This window comes from Saccoglossus kowalevskii, chromosome 16, assembly GCF_978046115.1.
Source record: "Saccoglossus kowalevskii chromosome 16, keSacKowa6.1, whole genome shotgun sequence".
In the NCBI taxonomy this organism is placed as follows: Eukaryota; Metazoa; Hemichordata; class Enteropneusta; family Harrimaniidae; genus Saccoglossus; species Saccoglossus kowalevskii.
This window is the reverse complement of record NC_140656.1, coordinates 3,062,629-3,079,066: the sequence shown is the minus strand read 5'-3', so window position 1 is coordinate 3,079,066 and position 16,438 is coordinate 3,062,629. Positions and strand designations below refer to the sequence as shown.

Here is a 16,438-nt window from a genome sequence, read left to right as displayed (position 1 = left end):
AACAAGCAGACTCAACATGATTTTAGGGATTTGAGTTTGACTTTATGATCCCTACAAAGTCAGTCATTAAGGGCACACTGGTAAACTACAGCTAATAATTCTTTTGATTTGTCCCTTAGCCATGGTTTAATTAAGAAGAGTACTGCTATCAACCAACACTGCCATATGAACCATTCACAAGGGGCATAGCAGAAATATCTATGGTGTTCACAGACCAGCTCATTTTATTGCTTATCAAGAGTGTACAGTATGACATTCACAAACTACCAGATACTTGAATTTGCAACCTAAAAGCTGAAAATAGAATGAAATTATAGAAATAGAATTATTTCTGGAATGTTCCAAGAATGAAAAAAAACATAACTTGGGCTACTTTGAATCTGTTATTTTTTTCATATAACTGTCATTCATGCTTGAATAAGTAATGATACTGGATAAACTAGAGGAGATGAGAGATGGGGTTTAATGAAGGTCAAAAAACCTCAATCTGATTAAAATCTGATGTAGTGTACAGGCTTTAATTATTTTGGCTATAAACTTATTTTAATTTTATTTTTTATTATATTTGTTATTAATGCCCTTTTATTTTACTTTGATTTTGAGATTTTTTTTTTTTTTAATTCCGCCCTACCTACATCTGATCCGACGCCTATGTAGGTCCCGTTCAAATCTCGCGTAAGTAACAGCCAATCACAGCCCCCCTTTTATACAGGCTGTCGGTTGCTTACTTTTCAGTGTATACGGGCAATCTTTCTGTACATTATATTTTGCCCACTTGAATAAACCATTAATAGAAAATTGCTAGTATATTTTTATTTGCAAAAGAAATTCCACAGCACTTTACAATTTTTGTCATTACATTGAATATTTTTTTCACTTCCAACAAATATGTACACTTCCAGATACATCTTCGCCAGCCAAGGTTCGTTCATTCAGTCATCGCTTCAATTTTACATCACTGAGCATAATTATCTAGAATGGAAGCAAAAAAATAAGTAAATCGTAATGATTAGAACACTGTAAACAGCTATAGTAAACAATGCAAACTGATTTTAAATTGTATAACGGTCACCGGCCCACGGCATCGACGCAGAAAATTGGAGCAAACAAATATTTCCTGATCAATTGCGATGTGTTCCAAATAAAAAATATTTTATTCCAGTCCAAATTAGCTCAATTACTTTAATAAAGAGTTATTGTATAATGTACAAAATGTTGATACAATTTGATGAATATTTACATCTTCAATGCCGTAGACGATTTTGGCCTGATCGTCAACAAAACATCACCCGTCTCCAGGGCAGGCGACTGGAAAAAGACACTGGTGTTCGGTCGAACCGGTGGAAACAAAATCAACACTCCCAGAATAACTATGCGGAACTAAGTCGAACCATTCGAGTCACAATATTAACATAAAAATGACTTTCGTTGCATTTGACAATGATAAACTTACCGAAAAGCCGTGTTATTCATGGTCGCTAACGTCGGTATAATCCGCCATTTTATTTTATTTGAGTGTGTTTGCCATCCGGTGACGTCATCATGTGCGCTATAGAAGGAGGTATGTGATTCGTTGACTAAAATCGACGATAGTGGGTCTCGTTGAAATCTCGTTACATAGGCGTCGGATCAGATGTAGGTAGGGCGGAATTAAAAAAAATCACAAAATCAAAATCAAAGTAAAATAATGAGATAAAAGGGCATTAATAACAAAAGTAATATAAAATAAAATTAAAATAAGTTTATAGCCAAAATAATTAAAGCCCGTACACTACATCAGATTTTAATCAGATTGAAAAAACCTTAGATGGTAGAAAGATAGCTTTTACTGACATCATATTGTAATCAGAGAAAAGTCTCATTTCAGTCTATTTAGGTGCATCTTCAATTCACCAACAAATTTTGTTAGATGTTATGTAAATCCATCAGCTACTAAACTACATGTACATTTAATAACTACTGTAAAACTATTTATTTTTACTGGCATTTCACTATTTTGATCAATTTCACTAAGTCTTAAGTTCAAGAACTTGGCAGGGAAACAATGAGTTCTATCATTGTCCTACATGCTCACATGGATTTAATTTAGCAAATTTTACTTACAAAAATATCAAGGAAAATAGAAAAATTAAAAAACAGTGAATAATGAATGTGTTTACTGTATTTCTTTGTTATGAGATAAAATGACATTCTCATGAGGCAAGGCATTCAAATGTTTGCAGTGTTTTCACCTTTTCACATCAACTCTTATCTTGAAGTTAACTTTTTTATTTCTCCCATGTAAGTATTAAATAACAATGATAACTATTTGTAACTTTTATCTTTATTGTATATAGTGAATAATAAATTTGTACTGAAATTAAAACATGTTATATTTTATGTTACATATCCACAGCACTGCTGCATCATATTGCTAATGGCATATACTTGTATTGCAAATAGAGCACACATACAAAAAAGAGCCACAATAATTGTTATCAAAATCCCAATATAAGGCCCCTGTAATCGTTGTTTTAATGTATACTCAATATATGAATTGTTCATTTTACTTGATTTATTTCTCAGCAGATTTTGAAACAGAGGGCGCAGTTTGAAATTTGAGTTTGAAGTTAAATTCCACAATACTCCCATGTGAATACAAAATATATGCAATTACTGTTATAAAAAAAAAAAAATATCTGAGATGAAAATACCCAACAGTCAGTGAAGAAGTAATGGCATTGGAGGTTAGGATTGTCATTTAGCAGATGTTCAGCACAAAAGTGCATCCTACGACCAAATAAGTGCATATTTTATTACAAACTCATGGCATATTTAAAGCGGTGGGCTTGTCACCTGCATAGGCACAGGAATTGCGTCCCAACCAACAATAACAATGAAGCTAAGAATGCAAAGGCTCATGGGTAAACGCTTCTTTGTAAATGACGATGCGCTATTGCCATCTGCCTCATGTGCAGGTTACTCACTCGCTTTAATTTTTCAAATCTGGGCGACATTCATATTTACATGTCCAGGTGAGTGGATCACTCCAACGATGGTCTTTTAACAGTCTGATTCAGATTTAAATTAGTCATTTGTAAGAAGACACTAATGACAATGTAATAATATACTTGCCTGTGATCATGGGGTTAATACACCATTAAATTTTATATATGGATGTTGACATTTTTAATCCTCTGCGTTTGCCGAGGGATTACAGAGTTGCGTTCATGTTATGATGATGATGATAATAATGATAATAATTGCTATATTGAAATTATATCCATTTGCCATTATGGTATTATTGCAAGTCATCGTACACATAAACGGCAAAGAAGATTCCAAAAACATTTATTCACGTTGATTTAGCATTGCAAAAAAAACAACAGTTGCAGCAGCACATTATTGTGCGTCGCTGACAACGGTTTGCATTCATTACTACAGCAACTGACTACATCTACATTGTAGCTGCACTTCCCTTCATCGTCATGTCATACTAGTATAACTCGGTACATGTTTTCTTGAATTCACCACTGAGGGCGTGATTTCGGTTTGTGTACTTTCTGTGTGTATTCAATTCAAAATACAAATGTAAATGCTTTGTTGATATATATACTACAAACTTAAATGTGAGATCATTTTGTTCAGGGTTTTTTCTAAACAGGGGTGCAGCGCCCTGATACTTTCGGCTGTCGCTTTCTTACCAAATTGACGATCGAACTTTCAAGTCATAAAAATATATTTCTTGAGCCGCGCACTTTCAAGCTGCCCTACAACAGAAAATCTTTCTCAAATATATTTTTCTCTGTGGAAACTTCCAAGCAATACCAGCTGACAATGTGTCTGGATATCAAATACACTAAAATTACTCGAAAAATATTTCAGTGGCGATAAATACACCATTAAAATGGCACAGAAACCTGATATGACGTTTCCAGGTCGATCCGCCCTTCCACACCTATCCCCTTGCTTGGTCGCTCCGCTCCCTTGGCTGTGTGCTCCCTCTTGTTCATTTTTTCTAGAAAAACCCCTGTGATTGATCAGTTTGTAAGAAATAGATTTTTGGTAATCTAATGTGGAAGCCTAACTACAAGGAACCATAATTTTTACCTTGCCCGTAACATCAAAGATGGAAGGGAAAGGTATATTACGTAAAAAATTTCTCTCTGGCATTGTCGTCGTGGTTGTTAATAATTGTTATTTGTGTGCATAATAACTTTACTAATTCTATTACAAACTCCATCAAACTTGGTCAACTTAGCAATCATTATAAAGTCTTCCCTGAGTTTGAACAACAGATGTCCTGTATGAAAATATCATGCAAAAATTGAGAAAATCTGATAAAATATTTTGACTATTTCTACTTGACTGATCACTGGTGATACACATTCAATGTCATTGATCGCATTGTTGTATGTGTTCAATGAAGCAAATCATTTATCTAGTAATAATATCCTTGGTAATGTATCTCCCAAATCCCATGGGAATGCTATACTGGGTTTCAAAACCAACTCATGGAGAGTTTTTGCATAGTCTGATACACATTTGCAAACCTAAAATATTTACAGAAAACAGGATTTCAGAAAATCAATATAAGCACTCCTATGAATTGGGTGCCAAACTTTGATCAAGATCTGAAGTTAATAGAAAATGTGTTTAGTCCAAAGTTATCAAATCAAAAACAATACATAAAAGTACATAAAAATCAAAACTCTTCATCCACATTTTGAAAAGAAAGTTGTACTCAAAAATAGGTATTCTGTCTTTGACAAACAATTCATTCGACAAATGAAAATTCACAGAAATTTGTTTCAACTATTAAAACAGAATGAAAAATGCACTTTAAAAACAAAGATTGCAGTGTTTGAAGATGTAGATTCTCAGGAGGAAAAAGTACTGTTGACTTCTCTCTCCACTGAACACCAACTGACTATTTAAGTAGATTTGCATTACAAAGCAGAGCTTGCAACATGATAGCTATTCATAGAGGGTGTTTTTTTTACTTTTTATATAATAAAGTAGTCACACAATGAATATAATAAGGCAGTTCATATTTGTCTCAGCAAATCATTAATTTTTGACAGACACCTGTACAAAATACATCGGCAAAACGATAATACTGTAACTGATCAAAATTATTTTATTTTTCTTGTAAGAAGCTTTGCACATGCATGCTATGTGAAACAAATTCCCCAAATAGCTGCCAAACCACATGACTGATCAAGTATTTTTCTCATCCACACATGATACATATGTAGCTGATCCGTTAACTCACTCTCAGGAAACCCAAACTGTTGCCAATTTTCAACAGATATCCAAGATGGCAACCAAACCATGCGACTGATACGAATATTATTTGTTAACTGTTTGAAAGTTTGAATAGAAATGACATGGCAAATTTCAAAATAATTGGATAAATGTGGCATCAGTAAAAAAACCTACTTCCTGTTTGGAAGAAATCAAATTATCTATTACAGATGAGCTGTAGTATGCCACAAAAATTCAGATTGCCCGGCCATCAAAAAGTCAAATAACCACTTTCAGTTTAACTTCAATCCAATATGGCTGCCAAACTAGAGACACAATCAAACTTTTGAAAGTCAGGTTACATTAGCACCTATTAGCTTAGAAAGTTTGAGAAGATTGCGTTCAGAGTTTATTCAAACTAATAAATACAAGCATTGCATAGTTCCTGTTCAGTATTAGCTGTAGTTGATGTAAATGTTCAAGTGACATGTAGAAATGAAAGATCAATGTTTTTTAACACTAACACCAGTCGGGTATTGTTGTTCAAGTATCTCCAAAAGAAATATGGCTTGCACTGTAACCTAATATGTTAGATCATCATACATAGTTTGATTGAAAATGCCGTATTCAACTTTGAACTGAAACAGGCCTAGTGTTTTTTGACAAAATGGCCACCATTTCAACAAATTTGATCAAATCTCAAGACAAAACATGTTGTTGTGTTACCTTGCAGTCAGGGGTCGAAATACTCTGGTGCACACTGCACTATGCACATAGATTATTAGCTAGTGCAAGTAAACTCAAAATATAATGTGCACACTGCACTATGCACATAGATTATTAGCTAGTGCAAATAAACTCAAAATATAATGTGCACACTGTGCATGTAGAAATTAACACAACATTTTCTCATTATATTCACTAAGCCTAAATTAAGTTCTACAAATATTGTAAGACAACTAAAACAAAGCAAATTCTTTCGTGATCGCATCAATCGAGAACTCGTAAATTTTATTAAAACTTTAAAACAACAAGTTAGTGCAGGTAAATTTCAACTTCGACATTTCAATCCCTGGCAGTATACTACCTATGTACAAACTTTGAACTGATTCAAGCCATATTTTATGGAGGAAACAGCACGAAAACAAGGGGGAAAATGGCCGACAGTCGACCATCTTGGGCCGAATCTCCAAAAAAAAAGTGACATGCACCTATAACCCAATATGCATTATCACCATACAAAGTTTGATTTAAATCACCCTGTTTAGCGCTGAGTAACAGTTCCAGACACATTTAAATTTAGCAAATTTGAGGGGAAAATGGCTGCCAGTAAGCCATATTTAATCGAATCGAAAATTGGCGTGCATATGTAGGTCATCATACATTGTCTGTATGCCAAGTTTGAACGAGATGGGTCAAAGGGTGTCCGAGAAATGTTATTCAGGGACAGAGTCTGTAATCCATTTTAGATACGGCGGATTTCCTTGATCAATCTGCATACTAATCACCTCGGCTGTATCAAAAGGATGATTTTCTCTCACATAGGTAGAAACATCAGGAACTTTAGATGTACGTGTCTTGATCATCAGCAACACTTCGTTATCTTCTTCAATTTTTCCTTCCCACCTATACATTGACGTTATCCCTGGAATAACATTAACACAGGCAACGAGCTCTTTTTCAAGCAAACCCCTGCAAAACAAAGGACAATGTGAGTCCCATATTTTTATTTAAGAAAATGAAAAAATACAGGTAGGCGTGATATCAACGCAGTCTGTCGAAATCTTGAGTGCGATAGGAGGGGGCGTGGCTTATATCTATTCCCACCTGGCTAGTTTTTTGGCTACATCTAGATCCGGACACGTCACAAAAGCTGCCGAGTGAAGTCCCGAATTATAGGACGCCGACGCCATAGCGTATAAAACTCTACGACCCGTCCAAAACACTGATGACATTGACAGACAAATGATGCCAAGAATTGCAGCGTGTTTCATAGAAAAGGTTGAAGAAAGGTCAGCAGACGATCTGCTGAGCATGTTGTAACAGCAGTGATGTACCAATACCACGTTGTTCGTCCGTGAAGCTGTCTGACAGATTATAAGTATTGTTTTTTCGTCAAGGTAAACATAATTTTTACCTCAATGGCATTGAAATATAACTCAAATGCATGTTTTGTACATAAATTTACTTGTTCCGGGAAAATAATATATTGAATAAGCAGTTTTCAAATGTTCAACTCACTTAACAACGTGATCCGTTTTTGGGGTCAATGGAGTTCATTAGGTTTGATAGCAGGAAGTTTTTTCTAGGGGATACGTGAAATATCTTTTATTTCATCAGATTGTGTCCTCTGAAACTGGAACTATTAACCCTCAACGGTGAATGTAAACTTTTATTTGGACCAGTGGTCTGAATTGGAGCTCAGTATTTAGGTGAATGTGAACAAAGTCCAGCTTCAGCGTTTGTCAAGGGAGCAAGACTAGCTGCAGTTCTGTAGCTCACTTGGTTTCGCTGTCGGTTATTTCGTTCGTCGTGGTGTTAACGCGGAGCAAGACTCACCTTGAACTCTTTCGCCGGTTTCAGTTCTGTTCGCAAATATTACATCACGATGCCGTTATCCGATTTGATTGTGGCTGGCTGTGGTACTGCAGCCACTGCGTTGACGTATTATTTCTACAATGGAAAATACCGCAGTATAGAACAAATCAAGGTGCGTTAACAATATCGGAGTGCTTGGTGACAGGGTCAATCAGCGTATCATGTAACTAATAATTGATTCATTTATGTAGTTACCCAGCGATAGACAGCCGAACACAACAAACACATCCCTTTAAGTTTCAGAGAGAACATTGTGTTGTCCGATGTCATTGAGTATATAATATCAGGCATTTCGTTTTAAAATCTACAAAGTAGGAAGTAAGTTTCCAAATATCCACTTTTCTAGGAAATGTCTTTCTGTTTTAGTTTTTTCCTAGCCTAATGTTGAAATAACTGCAGGGCGGAATATGGCATTGTGATATACTTGTTTTATCAAAATGAAACATAAAATTTTATACCCTTAGTAGCTGTGGGTCCATAGCTCTTCTTGTGTCGGTCTTTGGTCTTTGTGATGGTATTTTAATCATTTCTGATGCATTTGGTGTCATTAAATTTGTTATTTTCGGACATTGGGATTTTCATCAACACAGAAGAGCTATGCCTCCCCCATAGACTTGCATAACACAAATGTGTGACACCAAATGGCATCCAAATGGACCCACAGCTAATGTTATAGCACATTATTAGTTCCCGTTCGGAAGCATTTCTGGCATTTATGGATGGATTTCGTTCAAACTTGGTACATACATTAGACATTACAGGTTCCTGATGCACAGCATTTTATTTGTCAGATCAAATTCAAAGTGGCTGTCTGGCGGCGATTTTGTTTTAATGAATGGGTTTCCAGACCCATATGTCTGACTTGTTTTGACTGATTATGTTCAAATTTTTAATATTCAGTATACATTATGTCATAGATATACGAATATATTGGTTTGACGATCCTTTTGAAAGTGGCCAAATGGTGGCAGTTTTTTGTAGTAAAAAAATCCTCAAATATCAAGCATTTCTTGCATTTATGGATGGATTTTGTTCAAACGTATAACATACATTAGACATTACAGGTTCCTGATGATTGGGCTTTGAGAGCCATAACTCTGACATGCTTTGACTGATTATATTCAAATTTTATATATTCGTTATATATCGTGTTATATAGCGTATATATATATATATATATATATATATAGTATAGTATATTTTATTTGACTCAAATTAATGAATTGGAAATACATTAACCATTGTCAATAATCATACACAAAAAAACAACAACACAATAACATAAAATACAGATATTAAAAATACAATAAAATGTTAAAACAGATAACACTATTAGGTATTACATTGTAAAATTATGTTAATAAACTTTCCTAGACTATTGGCAATGAAACTGTCTTTTATTCCCATAATATGCACAAACGTATCTTCTTTTGGTAATTTTAAAATATTATCATTGTATAATGATAGAGTATTCCAAAAGTAGCTACGTGCCTTTACAATTTCATCCAGTTTGCAGTCAAAAAGAGCATATATATATATATACATGTATATACATGTATTCAAAATGGCTGATTTTGAATGCTGTTCCAGAGCAATATCTCTCAATATGGACAAGTACTTTTTTGATGATCAGATACAAATGTCAATCATTTTACAGCAATTCCAGGCACTGATTCTATGCTGAAGTAGTGCTAGATGTAGATAACATTCTACAATAGGTTACACACTTTGTTTTCACATTTACATAAGTTGCAACTAGAAGTATAAACATCGACTGCAAATCAGAGGAATGATTGACAGATATTGCCCACAATGTTTTCTATTTTTGCTACAAAGTCAGATGCACCCAGACATTGTGGCGCGTCTGTCTTTCATTCACTTTTGGTCAGTCATCGTGTTGATTGCGTGTCTACAAATTGGAATTTGTCCAAGTTGTTTAAACACCACAGTTGAAGATTGGAAATCAAAGTGATGTTTCAAAGCAAACAGCTTATAATATCGTCAAATGGTTTGTTACCACGGCGAGAGTATCCTGCCAGGAAAGCGTAAGAGCGACCAATCCGCGACTAAAAAACTGACAACGTTATGGACTATGTCGAATATTATAAAACGTTGAGACTGAGCATTTACGAACGGTAAATTTGACAAAACTACTCAAAGACGGTGCATGTATGGCGGCAACCGTCATGGGCGTGTAATCATGTGTTGCTAGTGATAAGCTGTTTGCGGATACGGGGGAGTTATCATGCTCAAGGGGACAGGTGTTATGAAGCATGGCAAAATATATATTTTCTTGAAGCCCTTGTTGCGATATGTACCACGAATTAGGTGATTACTAAGTAAACATGGAGGTGTTATTTTGAATAAAAATGAATTTTGTGTAAAAACAGCGGAGGTTTTGTAAAAAACAAAATCTGAAAAATCACTGCAGCATCAGAATTATTTGGTGGCAACCTTTTGGTTCTCATCGTCGAGAACTAATAATCGAATAACATCCATTCTACTTATGTATTCAATTTCATTATTGATATACTGGACGAAGTCTTCATAGGACATTTGTTGCAGGCAGACGTTAGTTTAATATATCACGGTTTAGTGGTTATATAGATCAGCGTGATACGGGTATTTCCATAGTAGGAATAATGCACTTTGATCAACATTTCAACTAACGTTCTTTACAGTGCCACCACTTTATGTGCTTACTGAAATAACATGTGACGCAAATTGAAGTAGGAAACTAAGTTAAGAGCCTTGATCGTTTATTGGAGGAGAAATTCAAAACTAATTACTAATGTACTTTTATGGGCGGAGCTTCCTTCTGGTGCGCTTCAAATTGCAGACATACTGTCTGCATTATTTGTAACAACTTCTGTAAATGTGAAAACAAAGTGTGTAACCTATTGTAGTAAGTTATCAACATCTAGCACTACTTCGGCGTCAAATCAGTGCCTGGAATTGCTGTAATGTTAAAAAAATCATATTCCTGACATGGTTATATTCCAGCTATATTACTATAAACAAAACTATATATCTTAAATTTGATAACTATAAGGGGGACTGTGGCATGCATGGCTTGTTAATTGTGGAAATACCCCAAAAATACTTTGTTTGTCAAATCCCATGTGATGTTCTGACGCTACTACAACACTATGACCTTTGTTAGTCCTGTTTTACATTAATTTTTACGCATAACACAGGATCTCGTATTGAACGCAAAATGGTCCATTTTTGAAAATAAAAATAAATACATTATTGACTCCCACACTATGGGAGTCTTTGCAGTTACCCTGTCAGTATGTATGTATGTATATGTGTGTGTGTGTGTGTGTGTGTGTGTGTGTGTGTGTGTGTGGGTGGGTGGGTGGGTGGGTGGGGTAGGTGGGGGTGTGTCCGTTCCACTGATATCTCGAGAACAGTATATTGGTTTTTAACGAAACTTGGTGTATAGATGCTCTGGGCTAATGCGCAAATTTGATTAGGTTTTGGTTGAAATCCCATGCATATTAATTACCCAATTTGCATGATGATTAGCTAGTTTTTAGCAGTTCCTTGACTGTTCCACTGATATCTAAAGAGCCATTCATTAGATTTTGATGAAACTTGGTACATAGATGATCTGCACTAATGCAAAGGTGTGATTAGTTTTGGGTAAAAATCCATGCATATAATTAACCTAATTTGCATAATGATTAGTCAAATTTTGGTTTTTCCACTGATATCTCGGGTACTAATCATCACATTTTAATGAAACTTACATAGATACATAGGACGATGCCCAGACAGATATGTGAAATATTAATCACCTAATTTGCATAATTAATAATTTTACTTCATTACTTTTCTATGAAATTTGGTATATATAAGCCCGAGAACAATCAAAAGACCTGTTTAATTTTAAGTAAAAATGTGTTAATATTAATTAACTAATTTGCATAATTAGTTAATTTTTGGCTTTTACACTGATATCGCAAGTACTAATTGTCCAATTTCCATGAATCTTGGTACATGGATGTTCTAGGACAATGCACGGACCTGATTAGTTTTGGGTTAAAATCAGTGGATATTAAATAATTTGCATAATTAGCCAAATTCCAGCGTTTACACTGATATCACATGTACTAATTATTCCAAAAATTAGTTGCCAAGCTTCTTGTTTGAAAAGCAAATCTTAAATTAATGTGTCTCCAATACTCTCAGCACACGGGAGTTCTTTCTAAGCTTTCTTTGATTTTTGTCATTCCACTCAGGATGCGCCAACATACAAAATAGATGCTAATTTGAAGAGTATTGTTGGAGATGCTCAGAACAACACAATACCTTATGTGACCATCCAAGGCGAGGCAAAGTCATTATTTCAACCAATTAAAAGTCAATATGTAGCAGGAATGGTTGGACTTATACAGACACTAATACTGAAAGAACATAAGACAGAATGGAGTAAAGCCACCAGACTATGGTAAGATAATTTCTTGAATTTTTCTGAGAGAAAGTTATCACGACTACCGGTAGTTGTGAAAGTTTACTTGCTAGTATTCTCACAATTTTTACTCAGTTGTAGTTTGTGAAATCTTCTGTACTAACATGGCCATAAAAGGAACTACAATTTTTACCATGCTTGTTTTGAATCACACATCATGGACACAAAATTGTGGGTATTCAAAATATATTAGAAATACAGTCTTGTATTTCACAGTGGTAGCAAATAATTTGCATAAATATTCCAAACAGAAATTGTGACGATTACCATACTCCACTCACACCACATGCACGCTATAAAGTAAATCAAAGTATACACGTATACCAGGTGACATGTGATAATTGTCTGCCATAGACCCATTATCTGAATTAACCTGAATTAGTACTAAATATCAGTTGTTTTCCCCTGAAAGCTTGAATATCTCTGCTACCAGTGACAAAAATTGCTAATGTTTTATGTGAAATTTGATTTTGATGAACTCAATTGTTTCCATGGTAACAATGAAACAATCACTATATTTTAGTAATTTGTGCTTTAAACAAACTTACTTGGTTATAAATCAGTGTATATGACTACATGCTATGAATTATGTCTGTAAATGTTAGGAAATTTGGTAACCATAGCAAGCAGAATGAAATTTCAGTCAGCATTTTTGTTATAAATTTGGCAGGATATATAGGTTTGGGTAAAAAAACATCACTCCTATATATCTGAATCAGTGTTCTGAAATAATAAAAAATTTGAGCTAAAATGGTGAAAAGCTGCTGACATTAATAATAAACCATCGATTTGATGTTTTATCTTCGTACGAGAAAGGGTTATTACACTCAAAATACTCGGTTTGCGAGAATAATCATTGTCAAACAAAATTTCTTGTCATTGGTTCATTTTTGTAAATCCATACTCATATCATGTTCTCTTCGTCTTTATGCTAATTGTATACTGACCACACTTGTATGCTTATGCAGAGTGTACATTGGGTAACAAAACACTGTTATGCTTATGCAGAGTGTACATTGGGTAACAAAACACTGTTACTAGTTTTGAAAATATGAATCTGCGTTCAGATATGGCAAAACTGGGATTATGGAGTGGTTCCAATGGATTGGTAACTTGACTGAAACACTTAATAAACAACAAACTGTCTAAAAAATATTTATATATAATCCCATGATATTTTCAATATACTCTAGTGATTATCATAGGAATATACATTTATTACATACATAATTCCACAGTCTGAAAAGATGAAAAGCAGAATGTTGAAAGTGGAACTATTTCTGAAACAACACCAAATACATTGTATGTTAATTTTGTTGATGCTATAGTGATCTATTTCATGTGAATACCCATCTACGCTATGTGGCGATTTGGCTCATTACTGATTTTTAAATATCAATCTATATTTCTCTAAACAAAGGCGAAGCTGCAGAAAAATTGCTGAAAGCGTAACATAAGATAGGTGCTCCTTTATACACACGTTTCTCTTGTTATACCTTGGAACTGCCTAAAAGTGGTCACTTATACACAGGTGATCTTTATATAGAGGTGATCACTATCATGTAGGGTTGACTGTAATATTTAAAATCTGATGTTTGTATTTTGGATTAACTTCATAGGCATGATACAAGTAGACATATACGGAACACTTCCAGACATGTACCATTCTGTATTGAGGGGGAGGATACAGGCTCTGTGACAGTTGATGATCCCCTAGAAGCAAGTGGTTTAGACCTTGACACTGTTTATGACCAGTTTCAGCCAGTCGAGTCTAGTCTTGGTGAATCTATTGTTAACTGGGCATCAGGAGAAAAGACAAAAGGTTATGAAGAGATTGAGAAACTTCTTCCAGTTGGAACTGTTTTAACAGGTCTTGGTAAGCTGTCTCTCGAACATGGAGAAGTGAAACTGGGACCACCAACAGGAGGGGAAGAGTACATTCTAAGTCGACTCTCTAAGAGTCAAATAATAAAAGATATGGACAGTAAACTTCGCATTTCAAGAGTGCTCTTTTATGTGTTTGGCACCACAACTGTGGCTTTTATACTCTATTATATTTGGAAAACTGTAAAAAAGTATAGAACAAACAGAGCAATGCGACGACAGTTCGAACTGATAAGGAGGAACAGGCAAGAAGCTCAGAGGAATGGGAATGGCAGTGGGGAGGAAAATCCTAATGCCGAAGTCTGTGTGATTTGCTTGAATAATCCAAGAGAAGTTGTAATTTTAAACTGTGGTCACATCTGTGCCTGTGCAGAATGTGCGACAGCATTGCAACCTCCACAGTGTCCTATATGTAGGCAGAGAATAACACGAACTGTTCCAGTGTTTCATGCATAACACAAATTTACAATAGTGTTTATATTGTTATTATTTACAGCAATGCTAGGTTAACAAAGAATGATAATTTTTTATGCAATTCTATATAAATGCTGTATACATACTTTAAAGAAACATTTCATAATTCAAACATTATGTTTAGCATTCTCATGCACCTAGTTTTAGATTATTTTGATAAAAATATCATGTACAATAATAGGATTCAACTCCAGTTTAGTTTATTCAGAATACAAAATTGCAATTGTATTTTTTGACTTCAATGAAACGAGCTGCATAGATGCTCTGGTACAACACACAGACCTGATTAGGTTTCGGTTGAAATGTGTGCATATTAATTACCTAATTTGCATAAATCCAACAATTTTTTGATATCTCAATTACCAGCCAACTACCGTTCAATAAAACTGAAATATGTGCTATGGGGTAAATAAAATACTTGTTTATATTAGGGCTGAATTCCATGCATACAAATCACTTCATTTGCATAAATTAACAAATTTCACAGATTCCAGTTCTACTCATCAAATTCAATTGAAACTTTGTATGATAACTTTATAGTTGAAATCCATGCATCTCATAATTTACATAAATTTGGCAATTTTAATCACTAAATTTAAAATACACTTGGTACAGAGGTATCATAGATTGAAAACTATCAACTTATTAAACTATCAACTTATTAACTTCAATACTCAGATAGTACACCTCGAAGATCTGGTTTAATAATAATATTAAATCTATGCCTCGATTAAATCTATTATCACATGGGAGCTGCTTCTAAGCCTTTTTTACATTAATCTTTTTGTTATAAAACCTTTACAAAATTGTACACCATTGAAAAATTGTTGACTTTTATTTTGCAGTGACATTAGTTTTACTCTGTCTTGGTGGTGGTTGTGGTTTATGTTGAACCATTTTTGTAGTTAAACATGTAACCACTGTTGGTCATGTGACCCATTGTCCTGAGTGCAATGTTTATTTCTGTAACTCTACAATTCGTCTTTTGTCGCTGTGTAGTTTTTTTCATATGCATATTAGTAACAGCCACAGTTTTTTTTATATGCAGATTGTAATTGCTAGTTTTTTTTTATATTCTTATTAGTAACAACCAGTTAGTTTTTGTTCATTCACATGTAGATTAGTACCGGTAATTGCACACTTGTTAGTGTCTGGCATTTCTGAACTCACTGCTTAGCCACATGTCAAGGTTTAGGTTTAGGAGTTCTTCAAAAATTGGCCAAGCTGGGTTTGAACGATGAGTTGAGTCATAATTTATAACCCCTACTGTATGAGGAATTGGTTAGAATACATGTATGTGTATGTGTATGTGTATATGGATGTTTAAAAATTACATTTACTGTCAAGTGATGTGCACAACAATGTACTGAATGGAGCTATTTTTGTTTATGTAAATGATACTGACCACTGATGTCAATGTAGTGAAGTAGTGTGTTTTTGTCATATTGTCTTGGTAACAGAAACACTCATGATCAGCATCTTGTAAATAAAACTAACCCTTTTGATGTTACACTTGAAACAGCATAGCTAATCATGCTATTATATTCTTTATGGACTGGAAATGGCTCTGCATCCAGTCCACAAAGGTTTGGATACGGCTCTGCATTCAGTCCACAAAGGTTTGGATATGGCTCTGCATCCAGTCCACAAAGGTTTGGATATGGCTCTGCATCCAGTCCACAAAGGTTTGGATATGGCTCTGCATCCAGTCCACAAAGGTTTGGATATGGCTCTGCATCCAGTCCACAAAGGTTTGGATATGGCTCTGCATCCAGTCCA

General features: G+C 34.6%; 3 protein-coding genes across 3 annotated transcripts in view; 2 read left to right on the top strand and 1 right to left on the bottom strand.

Annotated features, from left to right (window-relative positions):
- LOC102803538 (anaphase-promoting complex subunit 7-like) overlaps positions 1-2,365 on the top strand; it is a 46,414-nt gene extending 44,049 nt beyond the window's left edge. Inside the window, exon 15 of the mRNA XM_085491603.1 lies at positions 120-2,365. Within this exon, the coding sequence (XP_085347729.1) occupies positions 120-134 (15 nt within the window). The 3' untranslated portion in view covers positions 135-2,365. The remainder of the gene's footprint in view (positions 1-119) is intronic.
- Positions 2,366-5,096: 2,731 nt separating this feature from the next.
- LOC100374164 (protein CutA homolog) lies at positions 5,097-7,286 on the bottom strand. The gene is made up of 2 exons (XM_002733843.4): positions 7,054-7,286; positions 5,097-6,918 (listed from the first exon to the last, which is right to left on the bottom strand). Exons 1-2 carry the CDS (start codon positions 7,260-7,262, stop codon positions 6,663-6,665), a joined length of 465 nt encoding a protein of 154 aa, XP_002733889.3. The 5' UTR covers positions 7,263-7,286; the 3' UTR covers positions 5,097-6,662.
- A 209-nt stretch (positions 7,287-7,495) lies between these two features.
- Positions 7,496-16,021, top strand: LOC100374313 (mitochondrial ubiquitin ligase activator of NFKB 1-like). The gene is made up of 3 exons (XM_002733844.3): positions 7,496-7,936; positions 12,072-12,280; positions 13,921-16,021. Exons 1-3 carry the CDS (start codon positions 7,835-7,837, stop codon positions 14,639-14,641), a joined length of 1,032 nt encoding a protein of 343 aa, XP_002733890.1. The 5' UTR covers positions 7,496-7,834; the 3' UTR covers positions 14,642-16,021.
- The last annotated feature ends 417 nt before the right edge of the window (positions 16,022-16,438 follow it).